We start from the raw sequence: 20,098 nt of genomic DNA, 5'->3' as shown, positions 1-20,098 counted from the left end.
GAAAGGGGGAGGTACAAATAAAGTGAGAGATGGGGAAAGAAGGGAGGGCGAAAGAGCGGGAAAAAGAAGAGAGGAAGGGTGGGAAATTCTGGTTTAAACGAAAGGGTTAAATCGAATTAACCTTCCAAAAGGGATGCCATTTACAGAAACCGCGCAATGACACAAATAAAATTTTTAAAACACTGTATGCACCAAAATGACGACGTGAGATAATGTACTTGCTCTTTCATAGAAAACTGAAATGTAGCTATCAGTTCTTCCTTAGCATTCAGCGTATCAACGAAAAGAAGAATCAACAAAAATACAAGCATCTCATTATCATCAGTGCTTCGATCTAAAGATTGGTTCACGGTATCCTTCCATTGCCCCCCAATATTATTTCCCTTACGTCTTCCCTTGCTAATGTTAATTCCCTTGCCTTGAATAACGTTTCTGTTTCGCATCACTCTTTAATTATCTGTCTCATGTACGTACTTTACCCTCGGTCTTCCCCGTGGGATCTTACTTTCCATTTCCCCATCTATTATATTCCATAAAAATCCATTGTGCCTCAAGGTGTGCCCAATCCATCGGGTTCATCTTTTCCATAGTATTCCCTCCTTGTCTTTTCCTCCTCGTCTTGTCTAGATACTTCCTTACCCCTCACTTCATCAGCACTTTTAATCTTCAACATTCACCTCCGGCACCATGATTCAAAATCTAAGCTTCTTAATGATTATTTCATGCATATTTGTGTTACCCACGTCAATATCCACGCATTATTTGACCGTGATAACTAAACGGTACTACTCTTTACAGAGATCCAGAGTGAAGTTGATAAAAATATAATGCTCACATAACAATAATTTAAAGGATAGCGATTAGCAACGCCCAAAGAATTGACTCGCATGCATTAATATTAATGACATTTCAGTCACGATCTATGATTACCTGATTGTGAGTGCCAGTTTGCCTTTTGAAATGTGTGAATGAATGTGATCATGAGTGGGCTGATTACACACAAAATGACCTTCCTGGTAGATACAGCATAATGACGAATAACTCTACTCATTGCTCCCAAACTAATCCTTAATACCGAGTCCGGAACTTGGTGGTTAAATGGTGATTATTCGCAAATTTACAAATGGTTGTAGGAAAGCGGTTATTAAATACGCCTAAAAGTAACGATCATAAATTAAAATTTGGTTAAAACGCGAGAAAGGCAAATCACATCTTGAGATTTCCCGAAAAGGTCTCTACAACACGAAAGGAAGCGTGGAAGTTTTCAACAAAAGAGGAAACAGCAGGAACATCGAATCGAAAATAACACAAGAGGATTCAGCAAAAAGTGCGAGGGAAGTTAACAGATGTCAACTCAAATATCTATTACAAACTATGCCGATTTCGAACCAAAATAATCAGACACCAAATTAAATTATTGAACAAAAATATTTCCACGATAACACAACATTGCTTTCGGTTAAGCGAAGTTCAGTTTAAGCGACCGAGACCAATTAAAAACGCAGCAAAAAAGTGAAGATTAACTGACGCGAGAAAATGTGCATGAGTTTCCTGAGCATCGGAATATAAATGGATCGTTCAACCAATTATCCTCACTCTTCCCGAGTCTTTCAAAAATTGTACGAAATTGTGGGAGGAAGAATACGGAGAGAATAACGGCAGAACAGAGGACCCAGCAAGTACGTTAACTTATTCGGTACAGACATCGACCAAGTCGAACCAATACAAACGCGTGGTTACCAGTCGGCGCCCCTACCACAGGATAGCAGGTAAGGATAAACCAAATCAACAGATTACAAATACTTACCCCTCCAAATGTAACGACACTCCCTCTCGAGGGATGCGGAAAGACACTGATGAACATGAAACGGCGTGAAGAGGAAGAAAACGTCGAGATCTATCTTCATTTATAACGGCGACACATCACGATAGTTACTTACGATCGCAAGATGGCTGAAAAAAGGAACTTACGATCGCAAGATGGCTTAAAAAAGGAACTTGCGAATCATAAAAAGTTCTCCTATCCTTTCGAGATCGCTCAGCATTCAATTCCAGGCAAAATTTTTGCTTTCCAAGTTCACAAATGGTGGAGGAACCTCTCTCTCATTTTCCAAACGGGCAAGAGCGAACAATTTCCATACATTCCTAAACATAATTATAGGAATGCGTGCTCGTGGCTTTCTAATGTGGCTGGAGAAATATTTGTTGCAATCGAAGTAATTTCTTCAAGGTTCCATCATAAGGTTTTATTACACTAACACCGATATTAAAAAGATTGAAAACACATTCTCTCTATATATTATTGTATACACGCGAAATCTCAATTAATTTTCCGCATCATACTGGCATGATGTAGTGACAACTCAACTTCGCGATTTTCTAATTGCTTCAATATACACGCCTCACGGCATATAGGGATGAGGTAGCAATCTAGACATTACACAAACTACAAACAAGCCCTGTGATTGTTCGGGTACCAGGTATTCCAGCGTTTCCGCAAACTTAGTACTGATATGGACTTGTTCCCCCACCCTGTTGCTTTCTCATACCATAAGGGTGAGTACTAGGTATAAGAGGTGAGGTTATGGTAGGCATACCAGCTCAAACGGACCCTCGGGTTGATTGCTCTGAAGGTAGCATAACTCTTGAACTCCTAAGAATTTCTTGACCGATTAAAGAGTTCAAACCCCTAATAAATATTTAACTTACGAGAATTCAAATTATAATCCGTAGTTTATACCAGATATTTGACGCCCGCTGTCGGTTCATGCACAACTTGCATTAAGAAATCTCCATTTTACGTCAATGCTATCTAGGTGAACCACGTCAAGGTTGTAGCCCATGGGAGGGTAAATATGCATGTGTGTGTGTGTATATATATATATATATATATATATATATATATATATATATATATATATATATATATATATATATATACATACAAATACACACACACACATATACTACTGACCGGAGGGCCCAGGTTCGATTCCAGGGCAAGTCTCCGAACAACTGCAGCTCCACCCAAGCTATGTGATTTTTCGGGTACCAGATCTTCCTGGGAAACCATAACCGGCACAGGGAAAGGAATTGGTTCCCCTACCCTGATGTGTGAATTTCACACGCCGTCGGGCTTGATACCGGGTGAACCTATCCCATCACCTATCAAACCGACCTTCGGGTTGATTACTGCGTTTATGGTTTTATATATACAAAACGCGGAACGCATCAAGTGGTAAATTACGTCCATTCTTTCACAAGGATGACACATACGGATTCACTGGAAGAAGAAAAACATGGACTCATTGTACGAAAGGTAAGGATGCGAGAGAACAGATGTGACGTGTCCCTTCACATTATTAAAAAACATGGCCAGTATTTGGGACTCCTGGAGGAGAGAGCTTAAACTAAAGAATTCGATAAATCAAACCAAGATCCGATTAATCTTGTCAAAACTTACCCGAAGATAGGAAAGTGTTTTATACATTTAATAGAGAGGTAAGAATAAATAGAAAGGTAGCTCTTCTAGCCATTAGGAGAGCAAGGCAATTTAAATATTTCAGAAATCCACAGGGAAATAAAGTTCTGCGCTGAAGCCGCGGGATTATTACGACCCCACGCCACATTGAAAGATTACAACACCCAGAAACGATGCGACAAAATTACACTCTTGCTTCAGTATAATTTTAATACTAACATTTCCAACGTCAAAATGAAGCATAATCCATGACATTTGCCCAAACAATTTCGAATGGAGTACGCGTTTCCTCAACTCTTCCGTTTATTATTATTTGTACTATACAGTTTAAGAAAGGTTTTGGATAGAAACACACAGAACACGCCTACATTTCTTGGTTCCGACTAACAACCTCACGCCTCAAACTAAATTAAATCTTTTTTCAATTCGGCATACTTTCTAACTCACTTCATTCCGCCCAATGCCCTTATCCTTGTCCTCCCCTTAACTCACTCGCCTAACGTCCTCCCTCGGTCCCAGTCTGAAGCATTTAATCTCCAACTAATCTGCGTCCACTTATTTTTTTCCACTTATTTACTTCATTTGTATTTCTGCATAAAATCCCATCTCCCCCAACGATCCTAATATTTCTTCGTTTGTTTTTCATTTCCGTCCATTTTTATATTTTTCCATTCATCCGCAAAGCCACATCAAAACGGTTCTAATGTACGCCTATCATCTTGATTCAACGGCGATGCTTCTGTGCTTCACAAAACAACGCTCCATATTAAAAGTTTTCACGAGCCTTTTCTTAGCATCCTTACCCAGCAACCCTCCTGACATCAACTCCCTCCACCTTTTCATAGCACATTTTTCAAACGCAATTTTTCTTCTTATATCCCTACTACTTGAACCATTTTGATCCAAAACACTTTTAAAGGTAGATAGGTAGACTTTTCAATCTGTTTTACTTTTTTCCTTTCAATTTTAAAGCTTGATTTAGCCTTCCTTCATTCCAAGAAACCTTATAACCTTTTATTTACATTGATCCGCATCGCATATTGTCGAAGCAATGATTGTAAACCCTTGTCAGAATAGCTATCTAAGTCTTGATCGTCCATAAATGTAGGTGATTTTAAGAATATTATGAGTAACTTCCTTTCCCCTCTCCGGTTCCTCCCATTTTTACAATTTCCCTTTCCATGTACACTGAAAAGCACGGGTGATAATGGACATACCTCTGTTACACCTATTTCTAACTCCGCCCTTCCCGAGACTCCATCCGCCACAAGTATCTGAATAGAATGAGGCATTTCCAGGTTGTAGATAAGTAGCTTATGCCTTCAATTTTTTCCTATCTTCTGTAATGTATTCATTAATTCTACCTAATTTATTCTATCGAACACCTGCTGGATATCCACTGAACAAACAACTCCTGACTGTACCCTATGTCCCTTTCTATCAGCAACAATACTTCTATGGCATCACACGTACCTCTCCCCTTCCTGAACCTCAACTGATCACGCTCTAATGCTTAGTTTAGTATGCCCATTTTCCCCTATCTCCAAAATTTTATTGAGTATGCTAAGTGTTGATTTAACTGCGCGTGAAAACCTAAACCCGTGGAAAATTCGGTGGGAAAACCCGTGGAAAAACTACAACCGGTATGAGTAACTCTGCCCGGAGTAATTATCATTGCTCTCGCCAGCTCCAGGGGTCATCAGAACGCACAATCCCTTCCATTACGTCAAGGTTGCAGTCCATGAGGAGAGTTCCTTTATTAATTATTATCTCATTTAATAATTTTATAGCTACTCTCTAAAAATCTGTCAGCTCGTAAGTGAAATACCGTAATGGAGAATTCAGTACTTATTTTCCACGAAAACGCTCAATAACTTACCATAATTATACTGTAATCTAAATCAAAGTTAAACTCTGCCACGAAATCTCATTTCTATTCTCTAAATCCGTAAATGAACTTAGAATAGTAATATTTTGGCAAGAAAAACTTCTAAAACAAGCTGTCTGTTTTTAAACAAAATTGAAAATATTGAAAAGGCAAGGCCCACTCGGAGGTGACTATTAGGTCATCAGGAATATTGTTAACAATCCGATTCCACACGATACTAATGAATGAAACACCAACGGTCGCACGTATCGCAAAAGACAATCGTACAACCTGAAAACGAGATGCTAAGGAAAGTAACCTTACTTTTCGAAGCCTTCTGAAACTAATTTAAAATTACGGAATATAGAATGGAGCTAAATATTTAAAAAAAATATCTTACTTGCGTAAAAATTGATCGCTTTTCAGTTAAATTTAAATATATTCCTTAATGATACCATCCCCTTGACAAGGACCGAAAAATGCTATCAATTTTGACTGCTCTCACATTCAAAATTAGTGTCAAAGAGAGGTAAGAGAAGATTCTTTGGCGATCTAGGAAGAACAGCTAATGGAAACACGAAAATTGGCATACAGATATGCAAAATATAAAGAATTAAATGCTTCCGAAGAAAACGTGAAACTGTGGCCCAAGCGCAGTAAGCATATGAAATGATTTATCAAAAAATAATTTGGAGGGACATGAAAATAACAACGGACAGGTCCCTTATTAATCCCAACACAAAGTCATAAGCCATTTCTAATACAATAGAGTGAAACTGGACAATTATATTTCACAAAGAAACTGCGGGAGATGCCGCAACAGTAACTTTTAACGGAGTCATCCGCTAATGTGCATTTCAATGCAACAATTTCAGAGTGTAAAAATCATTCGCCTTGACTGGGATTCGAGAGGGATCTGGGTTCGAATCCCAGTCAAGGCGAATGATTTTTACCCTCTGAAATTGTTGCATTGGACAATTAAATGTAAATTCAAGGGAAAACATGCAGAAAATGATGAGATATGAGAAGGCGACACAAATAAACTGCAACACGCGACAAAAATCGCCTATAAGGAATCCAAATTTGCTTCTCTTCACATGACTCGTTGAGTAAAACGGACAAATGCGATTTTTTCGCGACAACTTCCGGATTATTTCAGGAGACTTCCCCGTACGTTAGAGACATAAGTGTGAATGGCCGTCTTATTTTTGGCTAGGATCGGCAATTTAGAGTTCAATACGTGTACACGTATTCATCGCAGTCAGAAGACGAAAGATAATAGGGGAGTAAGAGGTCTGCCCATTCCAATCAAAGAGTTAAGCGCCAAGATTTTTCACCTCACATACCTAAATCGGAAACAGGCCAACACATTGAACATAAAAGAAAACGACTCTCATGATTTTCTAACTACAAAGAAAAAGTAAATTTGTTGGAAAAAAGATAGTTATCGGACGAACCCAATTAAACGTAGCATAAACACTGTGAGCTTAACATGAGAATCTTCTACTAATTAAAGGAGAAATATTTAAAGGAGAAAATACGCGGCAAGAATTCCAGTTCTGATTGACCACGCTGGTTCCTTCGGTAACTTACACTTGACAAAGTAAACAGAGTGCATGAGGTAAGAGCCTTCTTCACGAAAACCACTGACATTGATCAAGGCCAGCATACAATCGTTATAAAAAAGGGCAGGAAAAGTATTTTGAAAAATTTTTCCCCAAATTGTTGATCATATTGCATTTTTCAAATGAATAAACAGCTAATCTATCACTTTTATATCCTTCTTATTTCCCGAAAATGAAATAAAATCAGCAGCTGAAGACAAAGTTAATTTCAAATATTATCCTTGACAAAGAGTGACGCCACAACTACGGATAATTCAATTTACATGTTTGGAAAAAAATAAAAAAATAGGCAAAATTCCCAATCAAATTCACATATATTGAAGAAGAATTACCGCAATCTAGGATATTTTAAACCAAAGGAGAGTTTTCTTTGCTCAGGGCCACTCGTGGAATACACGACTGGGTTCTCCGCTAGTAGACAAATTATTGGGAAAATTGAGTCTTATCATAACAATAAATGGACTATGCGGGTGCAATAGCATGTCAAAAGTGATAGACAGCGGAGAACTATAAACGTTCAATGACGCACGCAAGCCCTTGACCTCCATGGCCTGGCATCTACACTATGCCGTGGTAACATAAATGCATAACAACCATTTCACCCAAGCTGAACTCCCTCGAAGCATAAGTCAATCATCTCATTATGGCCCGCTGCATACAAAAACTTATTACGTTTCTTAAACATCCTACGGTCGCAATAATGCATAGGTGTATATAGCGTAAATGAAATAAGTTTATGTGAACATCGAATAACAGAGCATGAAATGTAGGGTCCTCTACTTGTTAGTGAGTGTTTTCACCGTTGACGGCATATTATGGGAAATGTGTACATGAATACTTTCCGGTCTACTGAATATTAATACCACGGCAGAGCAGGGACGCATTTGGTGCGTGTAACAGCCCGCGACGCCATCTAGGCTACGTTGCATTGCGCACATGCGGCGCGGGTTGCATAATAAAACTGTTAATGCACCCGTCTGCGTTTGTCTCTCGAGCACTGAAAATCATATCAAGCTCCTGCAGTTGACTCTGGCAATGCTTCATGCAATAAATCAAATCTTGGATTCAATACATCCCATTTCCAGCCCTCAAACGCTGCAGGGGGGCACACTAATGAGGGGAGTCAGAAAGTGATTCAGCCGAAGGTTCCCTATCAGGACGACGACATTTTAAAATGTCACTCAACGCCATAGACACTGGTGATTTACTGCCACCAAGTGGGTACTTTGCCAACAGAATTTTCCCACTGGGGCTTACCAACATGACGACACCATAGGACCAATGACTCAATGAACTTGTGATAATAAAATTTCCTTGGTAAGGATTTACTGGTTTTCAATTTTTCAATCGTTATTGAAGAGACGATTTTTCCAGCACTCACGTAAAGAAAACATTTAAAAATATATCCCATACAAATCACCCACATATTACTGGATTTTTCCATTCCATAGTTTTGATTTAAAATTCACTATTCTCAATCCAAAGTGACCTATTCTCAGGGGTATCGCAAGAGTCACAGCTAGTCCTTTGACGTTATGGCTAAATCTGAAGTACAGACAAAAACCCCTTCGCGAAAGCTGCCGTGACGGAATGTAGAAATGTGGCACGCTAAATGCATGACGGTATTTCTGGGACACTCAGCGGGTCTCAATTTTTCGAGGAATTTAATAAACTCTTTAAGGACACGGACTTCTCCAAGAAATTGATCGATGCCGGCAGGCCAAAACTTCTGACATTCTTCCTAGGGCACCCTCGCATTCCAAGGAGGTCCAAATTACGAACTCAGCTTCCATAATCGTTAAGACGGTATCCGTAAAATGTCCGGATCTCCCCAATCAATGCCAACCTCGTTGCAAATAAAATTTAGACAAATCGCGGCGAGCAAGACTTTGGAAATACGTGAATACTTAAGTGTAAACTTACGAAAAATGCTGACACAGGTCATTGCAACTTGAAAATGTGACGATTGAAATGCCTACTCCAAAATATTCTACGAACATTGAACAATAATATACGTTTACTTTATACACGTAACACGCACACAATATTACTTAAAGAGAACGAAGCACACACTTGATTGGGTAGATACAAATCCTGTAACTCGATTCTCCGTTCACGTATTTAAAGCCAGTTTTTAAAACCTTATGCTATTAGCCCAACATTCATCGACTCGCTTCCTGATCACGAAGAGACATAAATGATGCATATAAAAATTTTTTATGCCTGCACACCGTTTAAAGAGCGCCTCCCATGAAAAATACACCGGATTTCCACATCCTCGCCACGGCAGTAGATGAAATCAAATGGCTGTTTTTTTTAACATTTAAGCAGCAAAAAATCTAGAATAACCTACAGCTGGGTTCACCATGCACCAGAATTACCACCACTGACACACATTAAAGAGCTATTATGAACATGCATACAAAGAAATAATCACGCGATTAGCACGCTCTAGAGCGAGCATAAAATACGCCGCGCCAGACCGCGTCAGTGACCACCACATAAGTGTAATACGTGAAAGAAGAATGATATACGAAGAGATCACTCTCCTAACCTATGTAGACTGCCTTATTTTCATGTCCTCAATTTATTTGGAAGCAGTACATACACCACTTCCAGTTTCACACTTCTGCGTATGGCTCAATTTTGAAAATTCAATTGAATCAAATATTTTTTCTCTTTCGGGCCACTTCAAAATAAAATGATTTTATATTGTGCCACAATATTATATCTGGAGCTAAAATGTTGAATTTCGTGCCGCAACATTACATCTTGTGCCACAATTTTAGACATGGTGCCGTAAAGCAAATTCATCACAACACCGCGGAGTAATTACGCCGAAATGTGCTGTATAAAACTTTTTTATTTTGATTGATATTCTGCCGTAGGTTTTGGATGGACACAAACTATACCACGGTACTACTATACAGTACATGTACTTGCTTCTCCTAACAAAATAAAACTTGACGTATAGCACTACAAAAAACCCCTCTTCAATTCCGCATACTTTCTTCCTCCCTTAATTCCGCAAAACATGCCCACCCTAATCTTACTCCTTACGCGTTTGCCTAACATTCACTACTTCATCGCAGTCTTAAACCGCCCATTACTAATTGAAACGCTCAGTATTCATTTTTCCCTCCTCCTTTGAATTCCACCAAACAATCTCTTCACCTCTTCCACCATAACTAGCACTTCCTAGTTAGTAATCCTTTCTATACACTTCCACCTTTTCCATCCTACTCAACACTCACATTTCAAAAGCCTATCCTCGGCCATCATCTTGCTAAAAAGAATATGTTTCTGCACCGTAGAAACGTTGCTCCACATTAAGTTTAAACGATCCTTTTGGTAATCTCCTCACTCAGCGTGTGTAGTCAATTCCTTCCTTGTGAAAGCTTCTTTGACAAACGTAATTCTTCTTATGTCCCTATTACTTCGACCGTTTTGGTACAAAACACTTCCGAGAAAGGTGAGCTTCCAACTGCTCTAGCTTATGAACTCCTACTTTAATAATTAGTTTAGCTTTCCTCTTTCTCGAAAGGGCATTCCCTTTGTATTGTCTACATTGATTCTAATCCCATAACTATTGCACTGACTTTACACTGCGCTCAGCAATGCTTGAAACTCCTTGGCTGAATGGCAAACTAAAGCTTGATTATCCGACTTTATTTTTTTAATTCCCCGCCGGCTTTCGTTCCTCTCTCAAGTTCTTCCCATGCTTCTTTTACCATTTCTTCCACATTTAAGTTGAAAAATACTGATGATAATGGACCCTCTATCTCACCCCTCGTACTAACACGTACTCACGCTGTCCATTACGACTCTCCATCCACCACTCGAACCTCAGCAATCAGAGAACTGTACAGGTTGAGGATATTTCTCCTTTCGCTCCAATCTACTCCTGTTTTCTACATTAATAAATTCTGCCCAATCCACTCTTATCACACGACGTTTCGAAATCTACTAAACAAATGAATACATCTTGATTGTATTCTCAGTCCCTCACTATTGGCGAACTTATCACTGCCAAGGCGTCATGCCTACCTATCCTCTTTCTGAAACCAATCTGATCAACGCCCATTTTCCCTGCTCTTCATCCTCTTGTTAATGATCCTGAGAACCACTTTAATTACATTCTAACTCAAACATTGTTCTATAATTCTCACATATGCTGCCTTTCCCATTTCTTGGAATAGGAACTAAATCTAATCAGACGAAATCTTCCGACCACATTCCTCTCCCAAAATGCCACGAATTAGGAGATAAAAGCTCTTCTTCCCACATTTTCCTAAATAATTATTTGACTTCAATTCCCTTAATGACCCTACTATTTCGCCAACAAGTTAGCCTGAACCTTTCTTTAACTGCTTAATCTATGTGTTCTTTCCATCTCTCTTGAATCTTCTCTTTGTTCTCATTGCCATTTTTTTCTACTGTACTCGTCTCCCTGTTCCTACTCATAATTTTCTGTACAGCCTCTTGGTACATCTGTTCTTCTCGATTAGTGATTCTAAATTCCACTTCCGCAATCCCATTCCCTGTTTTATCTTCAGCACTAAATTTGACCCGAATCCGCTTCCGGAAACTGCGAATTAATAACGTTGTTCCCATGCCTGGACCAAACTACAGTATAGTCCAACTGATATCTCTCTAAATCCCCAAGCATTTGCCAAGCATAACTACGCCTGCTGTGGAGTCTAAATCAAGTTTTCTTCGTGAATAAACAGTCTCCATTGCTTTCTCCCCGTGGTCATTCCTTGTTCCTAACGTACCTCAATACCGTCTGCCCCTTCACCTACCATCGCGTACTAATCCCCTCATTATCACTCAAATCCAATCACTATCAAATGTTCCCCCACAGGAACTTCCACAATACTTCCTCTACTTGATCGTACACCTTATACCCTCCCAGTGACAGCTTGATGGCATGTAGCCTAGAACAGAGACAAAGTTCTTTGGTTTAGCTTTCACTCTTAATAAAAATAGTCTATCACTTACCTACTCTATCTTTATGACGCTTCTTCCAGTCTTTTATCAATATGTTCATTAGATAACACAGCTGAAACGACACAAACATTTCAGTGAAAGTTATTTCAATAGAACTAATGACTCATGTGATAATTAATATTCGATGTTATCAAATAACGGCGAAGGTCATTCAACCGGCTTTTGGCAATAAGTTCGGGTACACAAGCGGCTAGCTTCTAAAAACCTAAAAAATGTTACCCTTGGGTGAAATTATTCAGGAAAAGCAATGTTTACTAAGAAATATGGGTGAATTGCTACCTACTTCATTTGTTTCCTTCGACCGGAAGCTAACTTTATTCAAATACATTAAGTTTAGCGCGTTAATTCTAGGTTGAATCTATTTGGCCTAACAAAAACATTACCTGTCATTCCAATTTCCCAGCGACAGACATGTGTCCCGGCAACAGGTACAGCAGTGACAGTTGACGTTGCCTCTGCTCCTCGATTCACCAGTGACTGATATGTTGCTATCGCGGCAAACATTCGCACAACCATCGTCACTCCTACTTGCCCGCGTAGATTCTCTCTCCCTCGCTCCAGCCGAACCCTCCTCGGCACAGTGAGAATACAAGAACATGGCAGAGGCGACAGCGGCCGCGGCAGCAACGAAGTTAACGCAGGCAGTGATGACGTCATTGGGCTTTGGATAGCTTCACCTCAGTTCTGTGCGGGCAGAACAACGAAACGATCAATGCGAAAGATTCAAACGTTCTCGCTGCTATACGCGCATGCTGAGCAATCGAGGTATCCATGGGAAGATCAGAATACGAAAGGTATCGCCTATCATTTAAGGGACGGGTCACTTCCGCTATAATTCCTAATTTACTTCTTTGTTCTAAGCAATTTGTGTGCACAAAGTTTTTTTTTGAGACTGGAAGATAAAAAAAACTCTCAATCATGTTTTAAGTGGAATTAAATCGATGCCAAGCCGGTGGCCCTACCAGGGAAATAAAGTTCACCGGCCAGAAAGGAAAACCCATATACTGTATATGTAATTGAAGGCACCATTCTACATTGCTTGAAGATAATTCAATCTCGATTGCTTTCATAGCACCATAATTCGAGGGTAGGTAGTGAAAACTAGTGATATTGATAAAATCACATGCTTCATCCCAATACTTTTCGATTAAACGAAACTACAACCGAATCGTCTTCCATAGAACAAGCACATCAATCTAGTTGTAAACCGGTAGAGCGAATCATTAGCACAAATCCTACTACGAGAGAAATCAACTCCGCATGCAATATATATATATATATATATATATATATATATATATATATATATATATAAATATGAATAAAGGACGTGATTACTGTCTCTAAATGATGAAAATTTAAATGTAATATGAGAGCGAAATGAAGAAAGAGCAACATAGAATAGCTTACGTAATATAGGACGTCCTCATTGATGAAACCTTATATTTGCAAGTCTTTATATAATGGTGGGAAATTACACATAGAAATTAAGGTTCGTTTTCATTCAGCGATTTCTCAGTGATCGAACACATAGTAACCATTTCATCTGCGGACGATTCACCGCTACAGCTGCGTTATCCAACGTAACGTTTTAACGGCATCTCGTGGCACATTGAAACACTATTTTTTACAACTGACTGTCGTCTTCGTCTCTTTTAAATTATTGCGGGAAACTGGTTGATAATAAATAAATGGAAATTCGTCACATTTCTAAACAAACGTTGCCTTGAGATCAAGCTATAGAAAACATAAAATAATGATCCTTGGTATTTTTTTATTTAAAACCTACATTATTTATTTGGTGAATACAAATGGACTGCATAGGTCATTATGAAAGGCAGGTATTTTTTACTTATAGTTTGATCGGAATGATGACAACGTACCTTTATAATTGCCACAATGTACTTTAATGTGTAATACAATATAGAACCACCCTGAAACACTTGCACTTGCAATGCATCATCTTTTCTTCATTTTGGAAATTAAAATTTCATGAAAACTAAAATAACAATAATAAGCATGACAATTGACAGAATGCTTGCCAGTCCAAATCCTGCACAAGGTATGGGCTGTTATTTTAACATACAATGGATTATTTCTTCTTCAGTAGAGGCTGAACAACAGAACATTTCTAAGCATTGCCTAACCTGGCAACCTAAAATGCAATACATTTCTTTAGGTCTGGCTCCATTCTATCCAAATGCCTAGTCTTTCTCTCCCCTTGTTTTTCTGTCTAATGTTCTACCTTCAATCCATTGTCAATTACAATACTTGGCAATCACCCACACTTTTCTCATATGGATTTTTCCCAACAATACTCTTTCCTCACCACCATGCCTTGTTCTTCTTCAATTCTTTTCTGCTCATTTAAACTTTCCCCATCCTCCTCACCCACATCTCATAAGCCTGTCTATCATCTGGCTCCAATGACCATGCTTCTGCATCTTACAAAACCACACTCCATTTCAAAGTTTTAGCAAGCATTTTCTTAATATCCTCACTCAAAATCCCTATCATGCTCTAGTTCATGAACTCAAATTTAGTACTTAACTTAGCCTTCCTCTTTCTTAAAAACCACATAACCTTGGTTTTGATTAGATTTATTCTCATACCAAACCTATGTGGGTCGTGGTAGTCCAGGGGGTATGGTTTTGGACAACTGACCATAGGGTCTTGGGTTCGATTCCTGGGCAAGCCTCTCTGGGCACCCTCAGCTCCACCCAAGCTTTGTGATTTTTTGGGTACCAGGTCTTCCTGGGAAACCATAACCAGCACAGAGAAAGGAACTTGCCCCTGATGTGTCAGACTTAATACTGGGTGAACTCTACCATTACCTACCCAACCGACCTTCGTGTTGATTACTGTTTTTTTATTACACCTATAGTTCTGACTTAACAACGTGCTTAGCAATGCTTCTAATCCCTTGGAAGACTGGAAAACTTGAGATTAATCATCCACAAACTTATCCACTTTTATTAATTCCCCGGCGACTTTCATTCCTATCTCCAATTCTTAGCATGCTTTGTTTACCATTTGCTCAGCGCATACATTGAGGAGTATGGGTGATTATGACCATCCATTTCACATGACTCCTCCCAACACTGTCCATCTCGATTCTTCATCTGCCATTTCATCAGAGGAGTCTGAGAAATGTATAGGTTATAGATAAGTTGCCTATCCCTCAAATTCACTCTTACACCCATTAATTCCAGCCAATTTATTACTAGTTCCTTCTTGAAATCCATAAAACAAACAAATATATCTTTATTGTATTTTACGTCCCTTTTTGTGGTGAATACTATAATTGCACTACACATACCTCTGCCCTTCTTGTATCTCAACTGCTCATCCCCTAAGTAATCATTTGCCCTCATCTTGATACTATTATTTAGGATCCAAAGTACTACTTTAATTGTATTCAAAACAAAACTTATTGTTCTATATTCCCCACATATGCCTGCCTTTCCCTTTTTTGGGAAATTAACACGTGTTGCCTTTGTGGCATACGCGACTATCCCCTTCGTATCAGGAACATCCGAGAAGATAGCCAGAATCCTTAAAAAGCACGACGTGGTGACAAGATTCAACTGCACCAAGAAAATAGCGGACGCGCTCCCCGGACCGAAGGACAAAATCTCGAAAGACCTATACGAAGGGGTCTATCAAGTACCGTGTTCATGTGGGAAAGCCTACATCGGGGAAACATGCCGAGCTATGAAAGTTCGGATGAAAGAACACCTCCGGGCTACTACGAACAAACAGTTTCACCTCTCGGCCATCTCCGAGCATAAGTGGAGTGAACCCGGCCATGATATTCTATTCCATGACGCTACAATCATAAGTAAAGAAAGTAGATATTACCCACGCCTAATCAGAGAAGCTATTGAGATAGCCAAAAACCCGGCGAATTTCAATAGAGATGAAGGCTACCATCTCCACAACGCGTGGAAGAGAGTCCTCCGAAAAAGGACCAATCAGAGAGCAGCACCTGGACGGGACCACCTATATAAGGGCGGCCAAAATCTGAGTCCCTCATCTTCGACCTGAAGACGCCGGATGAAACTTCGGCGAAACTGTTGTCGGCTTCAAACAACAACGCGGTGAAAACCCGGACATGCAGAATTCTTCAAGCCACCGCCGCGAAAATCTACGCAGCCATTCCGACTAATCTTTTTGCTAAGTTTAAAAATTCTTAGGGCGTGAGGGGATGACCCCCAGAATTTTATGCAATGGGTAACTTACGAATAAAAGCGATCATATTACAACATATTGAAAACGTAAATTAACAGAATTGCGTACGTATCTAAATAAAAAGTCGAATTTAGTTTAGTTACTAGAGATCATATGTGACTTCATCAATTAAGATTAACATCCAGAAGTACCCCATGAAACTAGAAAAGCTGCTGTTTTCTCCCAACATAAAAGACTTGGATTTATTTCTCGATGAAAATGCATCAGTTTCAATTTATCTGTATTAAGACTGATGTAATCGCTTTGAGCCATTCAGTCGCATGCATTATGAGAAGGCTAACCACTTCTAATGACGATAACTAATGATAAATTGGAAAATAACATTGTAGAGTCAACGGCATATAGACCTACTAGAGAGACCCTCTGACAGACCACAGGTATTTAAGCAGATCGTCGAATCCCTATGAATCTCCCGCAATCAGCTAACTCTACCATTGGTCGGGTATGGCAGGCCATTGTGTGGAATATATAATAGCATAGCATAGAATATATAATAACTTTTTCTATCAGATACTAAGAAAAGGTTAACTTTACATTATTCGGCTGTCATTATGTGACCCGAAGTTTAAATTGCGCAAAAATTATATTTAAAAATTATTTTTCTGATAATTGAAGTGCGAAAAGCGATTCTCTATTATGTGTCAGGACGTGCCTAGGCAAGTAGAAGGGCCGACAGTTGCAAATATTGTCAATAATATACGGTTTATGTTGTGAACGTCACGTCTAATTTTGCTGAAATTTAACCATAAATGAATGTGTTATTTTAAAGGAATATCGTTAAAACATAAAAGGTCCCCTCGATGTGCAGGCTTTTACAGTCTGTAGGGTACCATTTGTGTGGACTTAGTATTTAGCATTTCAATCAATTCCTAATTTTCTAGGGCAACCATTGACAATTTAAAATACCTCTACAACTGAGCGAGATTGTAGATAACGTTTTACGTAATGTAATATAAATGTTTTCGTAAATTATATGTTAGTTGAATGATGGCGTCAAATAATACTCATCAATGCTTTCGTACTTAATGAAAGCTTGTCGCTAGTTCAAGACATTAATAGTTTAATATTTTCATGGATTATACTTTACAGGTGTATAATAATCCGGAGAATGGCCTTTGTAGCATAGCTATGTAACAATGAGTGGTGATAAAATATGTGATGGAGCTCCCTTGGACCCCCAATCCGCCAACGAATACAAATACCTCATCAGGATATTGAAAGAAGAGTTAGATAGAACAAAACTTGAAAATGAGCAACTGAGAAAAATGGCGGATAGAAACTCAGGTAAATGTGTCATAGGGCCTTTGTTCTTATTAACTATTCATTTGCCCATCAGTGTTACGTACCTTTAATTGTCACAGTCTGTCGCCAGATTTCCATCGAGTTGGCAAGTGTAAAAGAAAAAGTGATAGAACTTCTTCGACGCTGTGACGAACTTATCCGAGGGCTTACATTGGTAAGCAGATTTAAAGCTACTATCAGTTAAATGCGGAGAATGCACATATTGATAGAATAAAAAGGGAAACTGAATGAAGAAGGAACTTCGGGGAAGAAAATAATTTTACACAAAATTAATGTTTGAATTGTGGTCTCTGTTAATTATTTGATCATTTTGCCTATGTATTTCAATTTCTTTGTCAGAGAGATCCACGGATTCGTCGCCAAATGAACAATGTTCCCGAGGTGATAGAATTAGATGATGATTCCACTGGAGATACCTAGCCCTCTTCAAATGGAAAGATACAGGAAATTAAGAATCGCTGAATACGTCAAAGGCTAAGAATATAAACCTTGGAGTATTAGAAAGGGATTCTAAAGCTCTTAGATCTTTAAGAAACCATCTCGTGCAAGAGTTTATTTTCTAAACTACACAAGAGGACTTTTAGTTAAAAAATATGCCTTGGTCTTAGGCATGTCTTTTTACTAAATAGAAAATGCTGTGTGAAATTTGTGCGAATATTTTCTAAGTTTTTACAGGAGTAGTAGTATAATATTTAAATGAACGTCACAGGTGTGAAATGTCCTCTGTGTAAAAGAAGAATCTTCAAGTTCATTTGAAGCTACATTGATGAATACCATTCCACCTTGTATGTAGGCACACTTGGACTCAATAAAAGTTTTATATACATTTTCAATTATTATGACTTCATAATTGCTCGTTTTACTGGACTAAATTTCTGTAAATATAGCCTATAACCCTTATATCAAAAGTAGATAATAGAAAGAAGTTTATAATATGGCTTTATGATTTTATTAATTTCAAACCTAAGATTAATACTTTGGATTCAAGTGATAACTACTAAGTAATCAACCTTGGCAAGAAAAAAAGGAATTCATATCAGCTTGCCAAAACAGCTGAAAATGAAACACTTTAGCAACAATATAGTAAATATCTTGAGAAAATTTTCGACTAAGCGAAACGATCTGATAATGATATTTTGATCGCAAATTCAAAATAGAAAACCAAGACTTGGTGGCATATATGGAAACAAGTGAAGTTAGTCCTCACAGAAACTTTGAACACATGGCAGCTGGTGATATCCAATCAATTCCGACTGTAATTGGAAATACATTTAATGATTTTTTTACGGAGACTCAAGGAAAAATTGTTCCCAATTTCATGAATCAAACTTCTATTTCTGAAACTGACACCCATGTGCAGCCTGTTCTACATTCCATATATTTATAATCCATAACCAGAGATGAAATTATCAGTATGGGCCCTACACTTTAGTAATTAGCCTTATTCAAGGAGAGATGATATACCTGACAAAGTAAATAAGTTTTCTATCCCTCAAATTGCTAAGTCCCTTCTGTATCTCTCCAACCTGGCTCTGTCAGAAGGTTCTTTTCCGTAATGCCTGAGGTGGAGCAAAATTATACCATTTCACAGAAAAGGCCATGTGAAGAATGTAGGAAACTACAGACTAATAGGTTTGGTCTCTGGGTTTTCTTAAATATTTGTAAAGGTTATGTTAAAGCATATTGTTAACATCCTTGAAAGACACTGTTTTTTCAAATCAACAACATGGTTTTAGGAAATGTAGATCAATGTCTACAGCACTCCATGAATTCATTACAAATGTACTACATGCTTTGCGCAATAATTATCTATCCCTGGGGACATGCCTTAATCTTACTAAGGCTTTTGACCCTGTAAATCATGAGATTTTGTTAAGGAAATTTAAAAAAATATGGCATTTTGGTCATCTCAAATAAATGATTCAGATCATATCTTCAGGGTAGACATCAAGTAGTTGAAATATCATACCTTATTGAATCTTAAAATCAAAAAGTGAACTACCAATCAGTTGAAAAATAGGTTAAAACAGATGTTCTTCCAGGCTTTATACTGGGTCCTTTGCTATTTTTACTCTATAAATGATATGCCAGATTTTATCTTCAATGCCAAATCCAGTCCTGAGCTACAACAATAATTATACTCCACAGTAATATGCCTTCAAAATTGGTTTCCAAACTTATTGTCAATAAATGTTCAAAAAACAGTAAGCATACATTTTGGCAAAAATTCATCACTGTTGGTCAAATGTCAATCATCCCTAAAATGGTCCTTATATATTTAAAATTAAAAATCTAAACTTAATAAAACTCTCTTTTAGCTGAAATATATTTATTTATTTTAAAACATTATTCACAGACAGCAGTGGTGCCAATTTACAGTGAAAAATATAACAAACCTGAAAGAGGACAAAAGACAATAACAGCATAACTATAACGATGAGAACCGAGCATGGACGGGAAAAATTTAATTTATTGAAAGGTGGGATAAATCTTGGGTGGTGAAATTGTTGCATGATAAATTAAAAGGATCGACAGCGTGAGGGAGTGAATTTAGAAGGGAGG

At 38.3% G+C, this 20,098-nt stretch overlaps 2 protein-coding genes across 4 annotated transcripts in view; one reads left to right on the top strand and one right to left on the bottom strand.

Annotated features, from left to right (window-relative positions):
• Positions 1 to 13,536, bottom strand: part of MFS17 (Major Facilitator Superfamily Transporter 17) — a 165,829-nt gene extending 152,293 nt beyond the window's left edge. Inside the window, exons 1-2 of the mRNA XM_071582791.1 lie at positions 13,394 to 13,536; positions 12,367 to 12,667 (exon numbers count right to left, since the gene is read on the bottom strand). The gene's annotated coding sequence lies outside the window, so the exon portion shown is untranslated. The remainder of the gene's footprint in view (positions 1 to 12,366; positions 12,668 to 13,393) is intronic.
• Positions 13,537 to 16,851: 3,315 nt separating this feature from the next.
• LOC139685893 (uncharacterized) lies at positions 16,852 to 18,369 on the top strand. 3 transcript variants are annotated; one of them, XR_011700240.1, is made up of 4 exons: positions 16,852 to 16,890; positions 17,324 to 17,518; positions 17,571 to 17,690; positions 17,876 to 18,369. XR_011700240.1 is itself a non-coding variant. In XM_071583023.1 (4 exons), exons 2-4 carry the CDS (start codon positions 17,371 to 17,373, stop codon positions 17,954 to 17,956), a joined length of 324 nt encoding a protein of 107 aa, XP_071439124.1. In that variant the 5' UTR covers positions 16,852 to 16,890; positions 17,324 to 17,370; the 3' UTR covers positions 17,957 to 18,369. The 3 variants fall into 3 exon arrangements, 2 of the variants coding, with proteins under 2 accessions (XP_071439124.1, XP_071439125.1); XM_071583023.1 differs by having other exon boundaries at positions 17,596 to 17,690; XM_071583024.1 differs by lacking the exon at positions 16,852 to 16,890 and adding an exon at positions 16,906 to 17,209 and having other exon boundaries at positions 17,596 to 17,690.
• The last annotated feature ends 1,729 nt before the right edge of the window (positions 18,370 to 20,098 follow it).

This window comes from Hetaerina americana, unplaced genomic scaffold (genome assembly GCF_022747635.1).
Source record: "Hetaerina americana unplaced genomic scaffold, ioHetAmer1.1.p SCAF_12, whole genome shotgun sequence".
NCBI classification, from domain to species: domain Eukaryota; kingdom Metazoa; phylum Arthropoda; class Insecta; order Odonata; family Calopterygidae; genus Hetaerina; species Hetaerina americana.
Note: the sequence above shows the minus strand (reverse complement) of the source record. Positions and strands in the feature narration are given on the sequence as shown.